Here is an 18646-nt window from a genome sequence, read left to right as displayed (position 1 = left end):
CATCATTTTAAATAGAACGAACGTGCAGGCATTCACATTTTAAATTATGGAATGAAAAAAAATAAGAGAAGAAAAATTTAAAACGGACCGTTGATTCAAAAAGTCTGTAATATTTTGTAATGGTATTTTTTTTATCCGGCTAATAGATAATAATATTTATTAATTATATATAGATATATATGTATAATATAATATTAATATATATAATATTATATCGCTTATTTGTTACAACAATGATATAACAGAAATTGTTCAAAAACACAAAGAAAAAAAAATGTACTTTTTAAAAGAATATTCGATTTTTTATTTTTCTTCTTTAATTAGTTATTATATTAAAGCTGCACATCAAAATTAACATCACATTTTTATGATTAAAAAATTTGTATAGTATATACAAATTTTAACGATTTAAACAATTGTTTTTTTTTTTAGTGTCGTTATTTTAGTTGCAAATAAACGATATATTGTCGTATATATATGTATTGTATATACAATATTATTATATATACATTTATTATTATATTGTAACATATATATAATACAATGTATCACAGAATACGAAGAGGAAGGGAAATTAATTTTATCGACTGTTTTTGTCCCTTTATTAATTACTTGACACCACACTATTCTTGGAATGATAATAAATATATCGTATATACAATACAATTAATTAATTGTATTGTATAGTATTTATTGTATTGTTTATACGATATAATATTTGTTATCATTCCAAGAATGTGCTGCGAAGTAATCAATAAAGGGACAAAAACGGTCGATAAGCTTGACTACCCTTCCCCTTCCTATTAATATTCCGAGACACGTTTCTATTGGCGGATACAATCGTTCGAGACCTCGTGTGGGCTCCTCGATTCTCGAATCCTGCGAGTTCTGACGTCGAATGGCGAAGGCAAGGCTGCTAACACGACGGACGGTGGCCAGCAAGTTCAGACCTCAAACCGTCCGAAAAAGTTAAACGGAACGTAGCGCGGAGTGGTTGAGCACCCGGGAATGAGCTTGTGACGTATTCTGAGGCCTGGGGATCGATTGCGGAGTTGTCGCAGCGGGCTCCTACGATCTCTCGACGGCGGTGCATGCGGGAGGCGCGTCGGCGGTGCCGTTAATTATGTGAAAGAGATAAGGAATACTACTTCTTGGTGCGGCAAAGGTGGGACACGTATCCCTCACGTCGCGTCATGTTCCATCACGAGTACGAGAAACGGCTGTTGAAGCCGGTGAGCGCGGACGTCTCGACGGTGACGGGCACGGCGACGTTGTCTGGCACTACTGTTGCCACTTACTCGCCCATCTATTTCTCACCCACGAAGACGGCGTACAACAACAGCTACGACCGTTTTATACCTACTCGTTCAGGTAATAACTGGCAAACGACGTTTTCTATGATTAGTGAGAATGGTCGGGGCGGCCTGGTGGCGAAGAAGACACGAGAGAATGGCGAGGGTAGCCGTGACGGTATCGCCTATTCCTGTCTGTTGAAGAATGAGCTGCTCGGAGCAAGCATAGAGGACGTAAAGGGCCAATGCGAGGAACGCAGGGTACTCTCGCCGTTAGTCACTAAGAACCTCTTCAAGTACACCACTCCCACCAAGGATCGGACCTTGCTGGATCAAAGTTCACCATACTCCTTATCACCACTTAGTGCCAAGAGTCAAAAACTATTGAGATCTCCCAGAAAGGCTACCAGGAAGATTTCAAGAATACCCTTCAAAGTACTAGATGCTCCGGAGCTGCAGGATGACTTCTATCTGAACCTGGTCGACTGGTCCTCTCAGAATGTTCTCAGCGTTGGCCTGGGAAGTTGCGTCTATCTGTGGTCGGCATGCACCAGCCAGGTGACGAGACTCTGCGATCTGTCCAGCGATGGCAACAGCGTTACTTCGGTTGCCTGGAACGAGCGTGGCAATCTAGTGGCGGTAGGTACGCATATGGGCTACATACAGGTCTGGGATGTAGCAGTGAACAAACAGGTGAGCAAGCTACAAGGCCATAGCGCCCGAGTGGGAGCCCTGGCATGGAACGGAGAGGTTCTCTCATCTGGCAGCAGGGATCGGTTGATACTGCAGAGAGACGTGAGAACGCCGTGTATTGTCGGCGAACGGCGACTCGGTGCTCATCGGCAGGAGGTGTGTGGCCTCAAATGGTCGCCGGACAATCAGTACTTGGCATCTGGCGGCAATGACAATCGGCTCTACGTGTGGAATTTACACTCCCTCTCACCCATCCAGACATATACCGAGCATCTGGCAGCGGTAAAAGCAATCGCCTGGTCACCGCATCATCACGGCCTGCTGGCGTCCGGTGGCGGCACCGCCGACCGTTGTATTCGCTTCTGGAATACGCTGACTGGCCAACCGATGCAATGCGTCGACACCGGCTCACAGGTCTGCAACTTGGCATGGAGCAAGCACAGTTCTGAGCTAGTCAGCACGCACGGTTACTCGCAGAATCAGATTCTTGTGTGGAAATACCCGAGCCTCACGCAAGTGGCCAAGCTCACCGGACATTCATACCGGGTGCTCTACCTGGCGATGTCGCCCGATGGCGAGGCGATTGTAACCGGGGCGGGCGACGAGACTCTGCGCTTTTGGAATGTATTCAGTAAAGCCCGCAGTCAGAAAGAAAACAAGTCCGTTCTGAATCTATTCACGAGTATCCGATAAATAATGGACTGCACTGGTCATCGTGATAGAGCCTCGCGAAACGTCTTTTATTATGTATTTTGTACATATGCATACACACTCTATCTATCGTCATAAATACATTATCGTAGAGTATTCTAAAGAATTATATACACACACACACATATATATATATATATATATATATATATATATATAAATAATTACGTTAGAGGTACTAGAAGAAACACATTCTTAGAGAATTGTATAAAGATAAGAATTACGCGATGTTCCCAATTTATAGAATAAGTTCGCGAATTTGTCACATAGTCTACGACACTTGAGTACTTGTGTGCAATACTCGTCGCTATTCTCCGGTATTTCCTTATAAGGAAAGAAAAACAAGATTGCACCGGAGATAATCGCTACGAGACGCTCTATATTTTTTATGCACTTTATATACACTTATTTTTATATGTCGCTACTCTATAGAATTATAAATATTTGCACAGAAAGAGTGTCCCGGAAATCGCAAATATGACAGCAAATCTGACACAGATTTTTTTTCTTGATTATTGATATCAAATTATAGATTCTTACTCTATTTAGAATTTTGAGATAAACAATATTTTTTATTATTTTTAATCGTATTTCATTCAGATTTGTTTTTTTAATTAACGGGACAGTCGATCGCAGCTATTAAGAATTTTCTCAAGAGAGAAATCTACTCCAGATTTGCCTCTAGATTTGTAATTAAAATTAAGTCGTTCCAGGACACTCTCTGTGCAACGCACTTGCGTTTTTCTATTCTATTTTGCATCTTATGCGACCACGATGTTGGAGCACACACAATCTATATCTTGTTGTATGTACGAATGGGAGTTTATAGCTAATGATCTATTATGCATTTCATAAATTTGTAATCACAGTTCTCTCCTTTGAGAGTATTTGATCACTGGATTTCCGCAACTTTTCGAAATGTCCTTGGAGATATCTGCAGACTGATCAGACTCTGAAAGAGAAAAAAATAAAGTCTGCGAAAGGCTGTCTCGTACTTTTGCTACTGACATTGTCTTGATGTCCCCAATGTGCTCTATTAGTCATTTAAAAAGGGATTTGATTCTACGGAATAATTTTTCTGTCACATTCTTCTATAACTAATACTAATTTATAGTTTAACTCGGAAAACTGTACAAATTTAAGTTGAAACGTGACTTATATCGTGCGGATCTACTAATTTATGTTATAATAAGAAGAATATTTAATATATCGCATTGATATATCTTACGTAACGTTATTCGAAAAGAAAGAAAGAGATGAAGAGTTGATGAGAGAAAATTGTACAATTGAGAAAATCTACGTGTAGTTCGCAGACGTATATACGCATATTTGCGTAATCTATTTTTCGCGATACCGTATATCGTACGTTCGAGTACATGAGTATGTATTTAATAAAAAAAGAAATAGGAAACTGAAATAAAAAAGCTATATATATATATATATATATATATATATATATATATATTGAGATATTAATTCTCAGCGAGTGATGATTATTTCGTTCATAGTTCGCCGGAAGCGAATAATTGATGATTGTCATGTAACATTATACATTATACTCTAGTAATATGTATAAAATATTTTTATACAATAATCACTATTGTGTCGTTAGACAAAATGCGTACACGCCTACGACGCTTTGCTCGATTCACTTTGTTACGGCGATTAACCAGGAAGACGAACCGGAAGTGAAAAAAAAGGGGAATGCAAATTGTTGCATTAAGTCCTACATGCACTGCATTCTATGTGCGCCAAGCAGAATCTGAGTTTCTTCTAATAAGTCATCTACAAATAGAGATGTTTTCTCAAAGTTTCTAGCATCGTTCGATACGTGACGTGTAATTAAAACGAAATGGAAAAACATTTTGTTTTCCGCAATGGACTCCAAAAAGATGTATACATACATATATGATTGTAAACGATATCAGATCTATTAAATATAGCGCGAAAGAAGATACCATATATCAAAATAGACAAATATGTGAGACATTGATAGAACTAGTGAAATCATAAGTAATTATTTTAAAAAATTATAAAATACAATTGCTGTTTTACATATTAAAATAAGGCAAGAGATAAATGAGACGACAAATGTATATAGATCGAAGTCTGCTAGTCAAATTTAGTCAGAATTTTTTCGGATTCAATACTGATGACATTTTCTTTTTATGAATGTATATATAGGTATAACGTTTTTCCTTAAATAATATTTCTATTTTTCCAAAATAAGCATATTTTAAAAGTAAAATAAGTAAAACTAAAATTCCTTCGCTTACAAACAATATTGCTTCTATACTATAAATTAATAATCATTTATTACATACATATCTTCTGTTGTGCTGATTTTTGTAGAAATGATATCGTTTACGCTCGTGAATTATTTAAATTTTTTAAATTAATATATAATATATTTTTTTGGAAGATATACTCTTTTTGAATGAAAATGGATAAAATCTGAAGAGTATGTATTGTGGGGATCTATCGCGAAAGTTTTAAATTGACTTTCGTGATTTAATCGTTAAATCTATGATATATTGTTCTATAGACACATCTGTTGTCACATATATGCATCAAGATTTATAATTAATATTGATACTCATATGAATGTATAATGTAAAAAATATATTACTTTTTTGCAAGTCATGCGCTAATATCTAATATACACTTATAACACAATCGGCTTTCGATTTACGATCTTAATTGCGTGCAATCGTCTCATGGAAGATATTTATAGTTTCTTACTCTATTATTTTTGTGCGAGTCATTATTCAAATGCAATTCTGCTAATTATGGTAAAATCTCATTTCTGCAAAAGAGATACGTATTGTAAGATATTTAACAAGTCAGTTTTATATCTATCATTAATTTGATGGCAATTACAAGCGAATTCATATATGATCGTATTTGTACAATATTAATTGTAGCTTATATTTTTTTGGAAAAATATAAAATCATGAATTAAATTATCGATTAATATATTATACTATATGCAAAGCGCATAATTATTTCGAAGATTCAGCTATAATGTAACTGCCTGCAAGTCAGATAAATAAGTGTTAGAATAAAATATTTAGTAAACCTTCGATGTATTCGCGTATCATGGGTTAAATAAAGTAATTCTGTTATAAAAATATCATGGTTCTAAGTTTAGTACCTTGTACAAAAAATTAATATAAGCAATATATATTTCTTTCCCTTTTGACAATTACATGCCTCTCCTTCTGCAAGTAAAACAGCAGATTAACTTATCAGAATTTTTAGGATTACAATATTTTACTTTATGAAAAACTGATATTTAGGAAGTGTTAAATTTCTATAAAAAAAAAATGAATCGTTTATGCATAAATGTATTTATGAGAAAACTATACAATATTTTACATGAATTTTTTTAATATATTATAATATGAAATATATATATATATATATATTTTATATTATATATATAATATATATATACATATATGTGTGTGTGTGTGTGTGTGTGTGTGTTCTTTTTTATATATTATATAAAATATCGATGTTAAGACGAAGCTATCATCTCGTTTAAGGATCCTATTTGCTTTAATTTTTAATTAAAACATGGTCCTGAGAAAAAAATACTTCGATAGCAAATCTCAAATTTCTCTAGCTTTTTTACTCTAGCTTTCGTACTTAATTAAAAAGAGATGGAGAAAAAAAGGGAGAAAGTCAAATATTCAGCTAAAAAAAAATAGGCATACATATAGCAAATCTCTTGAAATTTTGTTCCGAATTTGTCGTTATTCAGTATCTTAAATTTTGTGTCTACGATGATAGAAACCGTTCTGAGATTTCAGATGAAGAAGGAATTAATAAATCATATTGAACTCGTTCAACGTGATATACGCGATTTTAAACACATAAGTTACTGAATAGCAAAGGATTCGAATCAAACTACCTATCTTTCAGTATGGCTATAAATAGGATCCTTAAACGAGATGATAGCTTTGTCTGCATCGATATTATATATAATATAGAATATAGAATATAGAATATAGAATATATATATACACACACACACATATAATATATATTAGAGAAAAAGAGAAAAGATGAACTATCCAAGAAATTTAGCCAAAAAGAACAGGCCTCATATGTCTATAATTGTTCTTCTACATCTATGTTAAATGTTAATTGAGATACCATTAGCTTCAAGCTTAGCACGAAGTACAAGCTGAAGGCACGGTTAAGAATACTTAAGGCAAAAAATATACGTTGGATAAGTGGAAATCTAGACAATCATTTTAAATAATTCTAATAAATCTGTATATACGTAAAAATTTAATGTAGAAACTTGTATTTTTTATCTTATAAACCGCAACACAGACTTTTGCATAACGCTATAAGGCATAAAGCAAGAAAATTAATCAATCACAGTATGAAATGAAGGATTTTGATTGGTTGATTTTCTTATGCCTTTTTTTTCTGGTGCACAATAAAAACGGAATCCGACATTCCGAAGAAACACAGCTTAGAACCCAGAAGACATATCAGAAGCTTCTGGTATCAAAGAAGAAGCGTTTTATGTCTTATGCGTTATGCAATAGTTTATGCTACAGTCTTATCTCTATTTGTGTATCCTATTCAAGTTTAATCTTGCTTTGATTTCTTTTTTTTCTTTTTCTTTTTTTCGCTCGAAACTGGTTCCTCCACCTCTTCAGCAGATACTATTGTTTGTTGCAGCTTCTCGCTTTCTTTTTCCTTTTTCTTTTTCTTTTTCTTCCTTTCTGTAAATAAAAATAATAAATTCTTATTTAGACAGCTATTTTATTATTTATTACAAAATTGTGCGATTTAATAGAATAAGTCTACTTAGTTATATGAGTCTAACAATGACAGAACTTAATTAATTAGAATGTTAATTACATATTTGAAATTACAGAAATCAGTTTAAAAAAAATCTTCAAATATCTTGAACTACTGTAAAGAGAGATTTAAACCTGTATATTTTCTAAATGTTTACATTTTTTGCAATATTATTTTTAAATTATTCTCTAGCCGAATCAAGATATTTAATGGTGAAATATAAAAACTGGAAATCAATTATTATGTTCGATATTTGTTCGAAACCTTGTATGTTTACATTTTTTATTTTTATAATTACCTTCACTTGTTCCAGCTTCAACTGAAACATCTCCTTCAAATGTTTCTTCAGTTTTTATGGATACTTCATATTTTTCTTCAATTTCTTCAGTTTTAACAGATGTTGCATCTTCAAGTTCAATTAATTCCTTCTTCTTCCTCTTTTTTTTCTTCGATGAGAGATCCTCTTCAGCTTGCGCTTCTTTAATAGACGCTTCTGATATATCTTCTGTTTTAGATTCTAATTTGTGTTTTTTCGTCTTTTTCGGAATATCGGATTCCGTTTTTATTTGTGTACCAGAACATTCTCCATGTTCTATATTGTGTTCTAGACTATGTTTCTTCTTTTTCTTCGGTACAGTAACCGATTCTATTTCCGTTTGCGGTTCTTCCTCCTTCTTTTCTTCATTAATCTGTTCAGAACTCGTGCTGTATTTCTTTTTCTTCCTTTTAGGCATTTCCTCACTTTCCTTTGTTTCAATCTCTTCGATTAATGGCCTCTTCTTAGTCGTTAGTGTTGAGTCTATAGATGTTGAATATTGCATGTATTCGTTCTTAACTTGATATTTTTCAAATTTTGCTTTTGCTTTGGCAGTGCCACTTATCCGACGGATATTTCCTTCTTCAAGCACTCTTAATCGTGCCTCCAATTTCACTTTGTGCTCCGCGCCAAGTTCGAAGCTTGTAGTATCTCCCAATGCATCAACTCTTGTTGCTAAAGATGCTTTTGCTGCCAACATTCTGGATATTTTACCCTTGTTTTTATTTGAGGATTGTCCGACAAGTTGTGAATGATAGATCAAACCATATTTAGGTGTGTTCTTCTTCGATTTAAGAGCACGGAACAGTGCCTTCTCTGCACCGAGAATTTGTAAAGTTGATGCTGGATGTTTAGCAAGACTTGTCAAAGAACCGGCCTTAGATATTAGACGTGCACCGATCAAATCGCCGACGAGAACTGTGAGGTTTGGCGCTAATGCCATCATCCTAGTCTTTAGATAATCGGACAGTTGGGATCGATATTGATGAAGCTCAAGTATCTCAACACATAAGCATTGCATGTGTTCAGCGTCGTATTCCGAAATCTCTGAACCCATTGAAGTTTCCGCGGCCTCCTTCACTCTCTCCTCAACTTCCTCTGTCAGAATATCTGACAGATCACATTTAATAGCGTTCTCTCGTTGGCCAAGTATATGCATCGTCTTTATGTATTGAAGATTGTCGGTCACAATTTTGCCTAGTTCAGGAAAGTGCCAGCCGTACCATTCGCGTGCTCGCATTATATAATTATTGAGCTCCTTATCTAGATCATCCAACAAGCACACTGCCTGTATTACCATGGTATCGACCTTATCTGGTGAGAACTTCAGCTTGTACCTGGAAAGACTGTGCGCCAGACCCAGCGTCATGGCCGTCCTCTCCTTCTCGGTCACCCCACTTATCAAACTGTCCAGTTGGCTTCTGATGCATCTCATCAACTCTTGCACTGCTGTGTTGCTTACACAGGATAACTGTAGCTTATCCTTGATGGCACAGCCCAGTTTGGCATCGGCTACCGCCAGCTGTTCGTGGGCCTCGATGCAGCAGTTCCTGAGCGTTTTCTTTAAAGATTTGGATAATTTGCTGTTTACAAGCGCTGTAGCGGCGCATAATGCTTCGGTGGTGTCCTCAAACTTGTGAAAGTACGTTAATTTAAGTCTGTAAAGCAAAAAATACATGAGAACATCAAATAGAATAGTACAACTGAGGCTATAAGAAGTAATAAGTTTATTGCTTATTGTTACATAAAACATATATTTATTTCACTTTAAATACAAAAAGTGTACACTAGCTCAGCTAAAAAAAATAGACCTATAGATTCTTAAAAGAAAAACTTACAATCTACTGGCTGCTTCAGGAGTCTCAAAGTCCTTGTGAAGATCCTCCGATTGGGCAAGTTTGTTTTCATTTAGAACCTACAAGCAAATTGTCATTTAAATCTATAATATACAATATGTAATATTATCAGGGAATGGAGGTAACTCGTTATTTGTAACAAAGTTACAGTTATAAGTTATTTTTTTGGGTACTTTTTTTCTTAACTGTTTACTTTTTTTCTTTGACAATTGTAACGGTAACAAAGTTATATTTTTTGATAACGGTAACGAATTTTACAGTTACTTTTATCATTATTTTGCACATAATTGGACACGATATGACACAAGTCACTTACACTGTAAAAAAAATTTCTGTACATATAATAGATGTAAAATACGTAGATTACATGATTAGTCCTGTATATATAAAAAATCAAGCAATTTTACAGAAATTATGTAAGTCCACAAAAATTATGTAAATTTTATTGTATAAATATATCTTATTTTATATTGAAAATTATGTAAATAGCAAGATATTTTGAATATTTTTTGTATTTATCCAAATTTTAATATTACGTAATATAACAGAAATTTTTCGCGTATTGCTGTTAAATGAATAATAATATACAATGTGAAATGTATTATCATATTATCGTTCCTGTAACTACACATACACATTGTAATTGATTACTTCCGTAATCTGCTTAGTTACAAATCATGAAATTATTTTTATAGTAAAGGTCTAATAGAGGGTAATCACCTCAAAAAATCGATGAAATTATACTCATTCGACGCGTTTTTGCATAAAACGAAAGAATCTGGCAGAAAAAAGCGTCACTCTGCCCTGCGAACCGAGATATTAAGCGTTAAAGTTAATGACTATTAGAAAATCACAGCCCTACAATCGCCATGTCTTCTACATGCATTTCCATCTCATGCATTTCGTTACTTTTCTGGGCCTTCTACAATAAGTTATTAGGATATGATCAACGCGATGTTTCAAACGCTTCGAAACGTTTTTTAATTGGTCAGTTTGTAAAATTCTTTCTTCTCATTGGTCCATCAAACGCTTCAAAGCATTTGTAGTGAGACTTTTATCACAACCTTAGTCATAAATCAGAAGTCAAAAGCTAAAAATTGACCAATCACAGTCGTCAATTTTTAACTTTTGACTTCTGATTTATAACTAACGGTTTATTGTAGAAGGCCCATTCGGTTCAACAGGCACGAAATTTAAAATGAATTAAAAATATTTCAAGCGGATACTAAGTCTAAGCTGCAACTTTTAAGCGATTAGGTTCCAAGTGGGTAGGATATGTTATTTTTCTTTATTTGGGACGGCGCAGTCTCAAAAATATCCACTAAAATAATTCTACACAATTTTTTACAGTGCTCGAAACTATAGAAGCCTCTAGGCTGTGATTGATGGTCATAGACGAAAAATTACTTTCTCAAGTCAATGATAACTGTAACGAGTTACTTTTAAAAATCAATAATTTGTAATTACGATAACTTGTTACTTTTTATACTCAGTAACGAGTAACTGTAACTTTTAAAAAGTAACTTTCCATTTTCTGAATATTATATATTACATATTAAACAATTTCATACGCGATACTCCTGCTGGGAAATGAGGCCAACACGTGCACATTCAATTAGGTTAGGAAGTCTAACATTTCTGATAAATTCGAATTTACCTTGAATATCGCGTAACCTGCCGACGTCTCGAATAGCACCAACATGATTGCAACAAGTTTTCTTTACAATTTAACGGTCGTAACAATTTTCATGCCAACAAATAAATGTAACGTCCACGCCACATCCACCAAACCCACGCTGATCTGCGTTGATCGCCGGCACCACAATCTAAGTTAGTCTAGATAGGACCGACCGGAACCGCAGAACGTTGGAAGTTGGAATATGGCCGAAACCACAGCTCAACTCTCCTGATTTTGTTGTCTAAAATGAAGTTCGCATGCATGAAATAAGAATCAGCGTTCGATGTCAAAGCGCTGTTGTCACGTGAGGATCCGCTTAAATACAATAGCACAGACAACAAGGAACGAGCTTCAATCAGATGTATAAGTTCGATATTACATCCCAGAACTCTGATTGGACGGCTCGTTATTCCATGTTGCTTGTGCCTATTGTCTGTACCTGTTGTGTTTAAATCTATAGTCGGAATTTAGGAAACGGAATATCAGAAAAGTAATATGACCAGTAAGAATTATTTAAGTTTATGTAACGCGCTAATCTGATTGGTCGTATTTACTTTTTCAGGATTTCTTTTTTCGAATTCCGACTGTCATCACGGGGAAGCAGTCAGCATTCTCATCGTTCACGTACTATCAGCTTTAAGGTACATTTTCACGTTTTTACGAGCCATGTGCTTGCTCTATCTATATTATATTTATAGTTCTGGGATTTAAAAGCTGGATCAGCTGGTTACTCCAAAATTGTCCAAAATAATCCAAAGGAGATAAATTACATAATTTCAACTTGACAAATATCAACTACCTTCTCACAGTGTACGTGATAATAAATATTTTTTTATAATAATGTCGAAGCGTTTTCTACTGTATCATAGTTTAATTTAGGGCCAGTGATTTCTTTGGGCATATATTTAATATTAGGATGATAAAAATTAACTTCTAGTATAGAACTTCTAATTGAAAACATGTAATTAGAGAAATGTAAGAAATGTGAAAACATGTTAGTAGAGAAATCATTTATGATCATTGAACAATATTGTTTCAAAAATTGCTACTATGAAAACCGTGCAATTAGAAACGAAATGTATTATTGAATGGCATAAGGTTATATAAAAAATATATAAGAGTGAATGTTAGGATTTTTGTATTGATATATAACGTAAAGTAAATATTTAGGACGATATTACTGACTGATAAATAACAAAGAAATTAATAACCAGTTAGTAATTATTTTTAAAATACGTATATATTATAATGAGAAAAATATATTATTTATTTTCTATAGATGGGAGGTCATGACGCACATCATCATGGTCCACCATATCAAATACCCAACCATGATATTTATAAAGTGGAAGATGTAGCAGAATTGAAACGTGTTCAAGAAGAATTAGCCAAGAAAGGATTGAGAGATCCTTGGCTGAGAAATCAAGTGTGGCGCTACAAAAGAAGTGCATCGCCTTATATGCGTGGATTAATATGTATAACGAGAGGCTGGAGAATTGCTATACCAGCATTCCTCATAACTATCGCTGTTGAACAATATTTTGGGATCGATTACTCAGGACATCATGGGGACAAGCATGGAAATGATCATCATTAATGTTCGCTTTGGATATTAATGTGGTACAAGGAAATAAAAAATAGTAAAGTGTAAAGGTATCTAAATAAGCTAAGAAAATAAATTATAAAAGTAATAACTATAATGTATTAATTAATTATTTGTTTAATTAATTATTGTTCAATTTTATCGCGGTTACATTAGGAATCTCTTGTCCAATAATGATTTGTTGCAGAGATTTCTCTTAACATTGCATCTAATGATTATTAAGAATAATTGCGATATGACAACCGTCGCTATACAAGCGAAAATATAAGAATTATACAATGCCAAAAAGAAGGCAAACACTGTGATTTCAAATGTCACTAATAACCATTCGTTTCCATGAAGCACCACTTTGTTGAAGGAATAATTGTTATCTGCAAAAATAAAATTAATTTCATTAAAACGACAATATCTGTATTAAATTTTGTGATTAAAAATCTCTAATTTTCTAGTACCAATATAAAAAACAGATTTGTCTTTGGCATCTACAAAAAGAACGTCCCATAATTTTTCTAATATGTGCTGCTCTTTGATTATATAATCTTCATTTTCCAAGCAATGATCCAGAAATTGCATTAGGAAGAATCTAATTTTTGACCTGGTTTCAAATAATTGTTTCCAATTTCTAGAAGGTGTGTCGCTTCCTTTTAAAATTCCCACACTTCCCTGTGCAAAATGTATTACAAACTGTACAATAATTATTTTTAAATTGTATGGTCTTACTTTAAAACAGTATAATAATATTCAAGATTTTTTCTTTTATAAGCATGAAAATAAATGAAGTGTTATTAACAGTGACACTTTTTTTTTCTACAAACAATCTCATACATACATTGTTCTTTTGCTTCATGAGTTCATCATATAATGATTTAAATGAATGGGTTAACGATAATATAAAAGTCTGGTCTGTTGTGCCGGGTACCAGGCCTCTGTGCGCACATAAATCATCTTCTTCCTTTTTCAGATCGTTTATCAGAGTAGGAAGATCAGTATCCGCAAATCCATGTACTGATCTATCAAAAGCAATATTATTAATTATCTTTTTCATTTTATAAGACACGCTTAAATTACCTTCCATGAATATAAAAGCCATAATAATTGTGTGCCAATATGAACACACTAATGTTCGCAATCGAGCATAGATCTACGAACTTCTGCAGTCTGTTTCTAATGTATCTCTCGTAAAATGTAAAACGAACAAACCATTGTAAAAGATATATAAATATGTACATGAACATGCAAATCGCGAATTGCAGCGTGAAATTGTTCTCCGTTTCGGAGGATGCATTTGCGACGGTCGATTCCGGTATCGCTAACATCCACGATTCCAAATCGAATATCTAAAACGATGTAATTATTCAGATTTTGTTGTGTTGCGGATGAAATTAAATTTCTTTTTTGTGTCAACTGACCTGCAGGAAACACAGAGTGTAAATCGATTGCAATGCTACATTTATCCTTCTTCTGGTTTGCAATTTGCACCACTCGTTTGCGATGAAGTAGGTTCTCCAAACGCTGATCGGAAAATCGTGTACGTAACTGCGTTCGGTTGTCTCCTGCAAAGGCGACCTCGCGATCGAACAAATGGAAGAAAAATCTGGCGTGTATTTTTCAATCGAAGAAGACTTGGACATTTCACTGGGACTCGTGTTCCTGTTCGTCTTATGTGATCTCCTCCTTCGCTTGGACGCGATGACGTCCGATGTTATTCTCGAAGATTTACCCTCGCCCTTTGGAAATCTGTTGGAATACAATTTCTGTAAAGAAGTACGCGGAGAGTCGTACTTCGGTTGATCGGGTATCGTCCTCGGTTGTTCCCAGTCGATGAAAAAGACGCTCAAATCCCAATGCTGATATACGAATCCTATCATTTCTGCAATCTAAATGAAAGAAACAAAAATGTTGGGTGTTAAATTTTATGAATCCTGCCCCGGAGAGGTTCAAGTTTCAAATCCTAGCTGAAATATTTTTTTTCAATAAATTCTTTGCATGTTATTAGCATTGTGAAATTTATGATCAATTTAATTTATAAATTTCATCAAGTTTTATATGGTAAATTGGATTTCTATTAATTAATTAATTTTAAATAAAACGTTACGTTGCATTACTTACTTTAAAGCTAAATGCTACGATAATGTATGTTCGGATTTTTCCTTCGCTATCTTCATTAGGAAGAAGAACGTACGGTATAGTTTGAGCTTTATAAAAGACAAACAGGTACACGCATGTACAAATGCACACAAATGTAATTGCATTTCCAACCGCACCCATGCTGTAGATCAGGAACCACAGTAACACGGCTATACTAAGATTGCCGTTGTAATTATGCTTATAATAATTCCACGTCTTGACACCGGAAAATATTAATGCTATTCCTGTAAATACTCCGACAGTTATCTAAAAAAAAAAATATATATATATATATATATTAGGTGTTGGAATTAATTCGTAGCGTTTTTAATGAAAGAATGTTATTTATTTCACATGAGCATTAAAAAATACATTAATGAAAGTACTTCCCATCACTTGTAAAACGCTACGAATTAATTCCAACACCTAATATATATATATATATTAGGTGTTGGAATTAATTCGTAGCGTTTTACAAGTGATGGGAAGTACTTTCATTAATGTATTTTTTAATGCTCATGTGAAATAAATAACATTCTTTCATTAAAAAACGCTACGAATTAATTCCAACACCTAATATATATAAAGTATTTAAAAAAAAAGTAAAATACTAATACGAATTTTTACCTGAACATCATAATCTATATCGTTATCCTTCAGCACAAATGCAACTTTGTAATTTATTGTAACATCGGAATTGTTAAGGAAATCTTGATACGTTAACTCATCGTACTCCACAATCAAAATGGGCGCGAAGATTTTACCGTGATCTTTTTTATTCTGAACGTTTACTCTGAAAATAAAATTAACAATGATTAATCACAAAAGAATTTATAACGTAAATTATATGCGACTTACAAGATAGTCAAAGATTTCATATAACGAAGCACGGAAAGTTCTGATGCTTTTATGAATCCGCTGTGTATAAACATCGGTAACGCTTTGAAACCGCTTACATTGTCGACCAGAAAGAACTTTCGTACCAATTGCTGATGCGAAATTTCCTTAATATTCTACAAAGCAAAAAAATCTAATTATTTTATTATTGTATAAATTTTATCATTATTATCATTATTATTGAGATCTTACCTGATCTGACGACTTAATAATCACAGGCAATGCATGTATAAATGATCTATTGTCCTCTCTAAACGCTAAATAAGGAGATAGCAATTCTACTTGTGCGTTGAGTAATTCAACAGCAGTAGTTTTGCATTTTTTGCTGAAATTTGCACCGAATCTTACATTTCTCAGAAATTGACAGGGTAGAGTCGGTCTACCGATGGACAAGAATTTGCCGTTTAATGCGAATCTTGCGATCGTAAAATCGAGGATGGTATTCTGAAAATATACATATTATTTCATTTTCTTGATTGTACTCTAAAGATAAATACCCAAATCTAATTGATAATTCAGCTAGGTATAACCATCTTATTATCATAACAACTCTGATAATAATTCTCTAATTTTTCTACATTCTCTAATTCTTCTTCTGTATCGTACATTATCTCCTTTTCTGAGACTGTATCTCTCGGATATCCTCGTATTGTTCAGCACCGCCGCTGCGTCTTGTTTATTGTAAAACAACCATACAGGTGCCATGGGTGTATGCATAAAAAACATGCAAGCTATACCATCACTGTAAAGAGTCAGGGCGCATATGTTTGACAAATGCTCGCATGCCATTCTGTCTTTCTTCTGAAAGCCGTTAATCACAAATTTATACGCTATGCGATTACTACGCATTTTAATAACATCGCAATTATCATTATTGTATTATACTATATTCTTTCATATTTTTGAAGAAGTCTAACACCAGTATTCATAATCACGGTTCTTTTTCTTAAGATCTAAAGTCGCCTTTGGAAATATATATCTATTTTCATTTATATTTTTAAATAAATTATGTGTACACATGAAAGTTGTGTTTATATCCTTAATAAGTAGTGTCTTAAAATATTAATGCAGCTTTATAATTGACTTATGATATCTTAAGACTACTTATGGTATTTAAGACGGGTCTTAAATATAAGAAATCGTCTATGAATATTGATCTAAGATCTTTGCGCGCAACATTCATCACCTTGCAAAGGTGCGCCGCGACTTGCAGTTCGCTTCTCAGATAATAACTGTCGATGTGTTCGCTGCGGAACTTCATCAGATATGTGCCTCTGATATCCGGCCAGTCAGTGACGTCGTCTTTGTGCAGACAATAATTTTTTAATCTCACTCGTGTCGTACTCGGGCACACGCAATTAACGTGGCCGCTGTTGTCACGACTGCCGCACGGCAAGCATTTGGAACAATCGGCAGATGGATACGTGCCTTGGATGCACGTTACGCAGAGCACAGCATCCAGCAGTGCGCCATTTATATTTCGGTCCACTGCGAGCAAGAGTACAAAAAATGTATGCAATAATAGATTCCTGTATAATAAAAAATGAATAGAATATAGAATTTTTTTATATTATATTTAATATTAAATTTTATATTGTGTAGAATTGTTGTACATATTATAGTTGAATAAACTACAGACGTTATAATTACAATTGATAATTATAAAATAGTTTATATAACTACATACATTAATTCTACATATATAAAATTTATAATTGTCAACTATACACTAGCCACAACTCTGTTTTTCCTCTGAATATAGATGACAGTATCGAACGCGACATGTCAGCAAGTTAATGTCGAAGTGTCAGCTAAAAATATTCATTGAGATTACGTTTTATTTGGTTCGAGGAGCATTTGCACGGCGCGTTCGGGCGCAGGACACAATCCTTTCCGTCAGCGGTCGCGGTCATGTTGGGACCGCACGCGGCGCAAAGTGGACTGCCGTTCTCGAAACCGATCATTCCGCTTAACTTGTCGCACTGGCATCGCAGACCTGCGGGATAGTAGGACACACGTGGATAGTAGAACAGGCGAAACAAATCGCAAACAGCGAGCGGATAAAATCAAACCGTGCACCTACGGTCCGCGGCCGGTACGAGATTCCGGCTGGCGTTGCATCGCGAGCAGGACAAGGAGATTGTATCGAAGTACTCGTCGTATTTGCACGTATCCGGATCCCAGTACTCGAGTATCCCATTGTTCCCGTGGAATGCACTCGCGAGATTCGCGAAAATAATTGCAATCAACGTTAGACGACGATCGTGGCCACCTCGGGCGTAATTCATATTTGTTGTGCCATCACGACGACGAAGTTGTCATGCCGACGGGCATCCGGCCACCCGGTATCTGTATTTTTTGTCGGGAGAACCGCGTCCACAATGTTTCCAAAAGTTTAGTCAAAATTATTCATTTGTAATAATAAAATAATTATTCTTTAATAATAAATAAATTGACTAATTTTTTAATACGATTCTAATTTAAAATAAAAAGAAATAATATATTATAATGTTGTATGATATTATAATGTTTTTTACAAATTATTTGTGTTATTCTTTAAAAGTGAACTTTTAGAGTGAATGTCTTTATAATTAAAAATTGAGTCACTTTTTAAAATTTCTTTTTCTTGAAATCTCCTTTTTTTCAAAA

At 34.2% G+C, this 18646-nt stretch overlaps 4 protein-coding genes across 8 annotated transcripts; 2 read left to right on the top strand and 2 right to left on the bottom strand.

Annotated features, from left to right (window-relative positions):
• The first annotated feature begins 504 nt into the window (after positions 1–504).
• On the top strand, positions 505–5827 carry fzr (fizzy and cell division cycle 20 related). Its single transcript, XM_011066043.2, has one exon. It carries the CDS (start codon positions 1194–1196, stop codon positions 2676–2678), a length of 1485 nt encoding a protein of 494 aa, XP_011064345.1. The 5' UTR covers positions 505–1193; the 3' UTR covers positions 2679–5827.
• Positions 5828–6692: 865 nt separating this feature from the next.
• On the bottom strand, positions 6693–11688 carry nop5 (nop5 ribonucleoprotein). Its single transcript, XM_011066042.2, has 4 exons — positions 11350–11688; positions 9675–9751; positions 7819–9494; positions 6693–7441 (listed from the first exon to the last, which is right to left on the bottom strand). Exons 1-4 carry the CDS (start codon positions 11392–11394, stop codon positions 7305–7307), a joined length of 1935 nt encoding a protein of 644 aa, XP_011064344.1. The 5' UTR covers positions 11395–11688; the 3' UTR covers positions 6693–7304.
• A 332-nt stretch (positions 11689–12020) lies between these two features.
• On the top strand, positions 12021–13379 carry ND-B12 (NADH dehydrogenase [ubiquinone] 1 beta subcomplex subunit 3). 2 transcript variants are annotated; one of them, XM_011066040.2, is made up of 2 exons: positions 12021–12180; positions 12650–13379. In XM_011066040.2, the coding sequence occupies exon 2, from the start codon at positions 12650–12652 to the stop codon at positions 12965–12967; it is 318 nt and encodes a 105-aa protein (XP_011064342.1). In that variant the 5' UTR covers positions 12021–12180; the 3' UTR covers positions 12968–13379. The 2 variants fall into 2 exon arrangements, 1 of the variants encoding a protein (XP_011064342.1); XR_015546847.1 differs by lacking the exon at positions 12021–12180 and having other exon boundaries at positions 12650–13023; positions 13161–13379.
• LOC105152017 (meckelin) lies at positions 13061–18327 on the bottom strand. 4 transcript variants are annotated; one of them, XM_087411620.1, is made up of 13 exons: positions 18081–18325; positions 17832–17993; positions 17184–17485; positions 16604–16798; positions 16190–16441; positions 15959–16113; positions 15728–15893; positions 15083–15367; positions 14383–14850; positions 14042–14310; positions 13803–13983; positions 13426–13636; positions 13061–13344 (listed from the first exon to the last, which is right to left on the bottom strand). In XM_087411620.1, the coding sequence occupies exons 1-13, from the start codon at positions 18283–18285 to the stop codon at positions 13121–13123; spliced, it is 3075 nt and encodes a 1024-aa protein (XP_087267746.1). In that variant the 5' UTR covers positions 18286–18325; the 3' UTR covers positions 13061–13120. The 4 variants fall into 4 exon arrangements, with proteins under 4 accessions (XP_087267746.1, XP_087267748.1, XP_087267747.1 ...); XM_087411622.1 differs by having other exon boundaries at positions 14201–14310; XM_087411621.1 differs by having other exon boundaries at positions 18077–18297.
• Positions 18328–18646: the final 319 nt, after the last annotated feature.

This window comes from Acromyrmex echinatior, chromosome 12, assembly GCF_024713525.1.
Source record: "Acromyrmex echinatior isolate Ae372 chromosome 12, ASM2471352v2, whole genome shotgun sequence".
In the NCBI taxonomy this organism is placed as follows: domain Eukaryota; kingdom Metazoa; phylum Arthropoda; class Insecta; order Hymenoptera; family Formicidae; genus Acromyrmex; species Acromyrmex echinatior.
The sequence above is the reverse complement of the archived record's forward strand: the minus strand, read 5'-3'. Positions and strand labels throughout refer to the sequence as shown.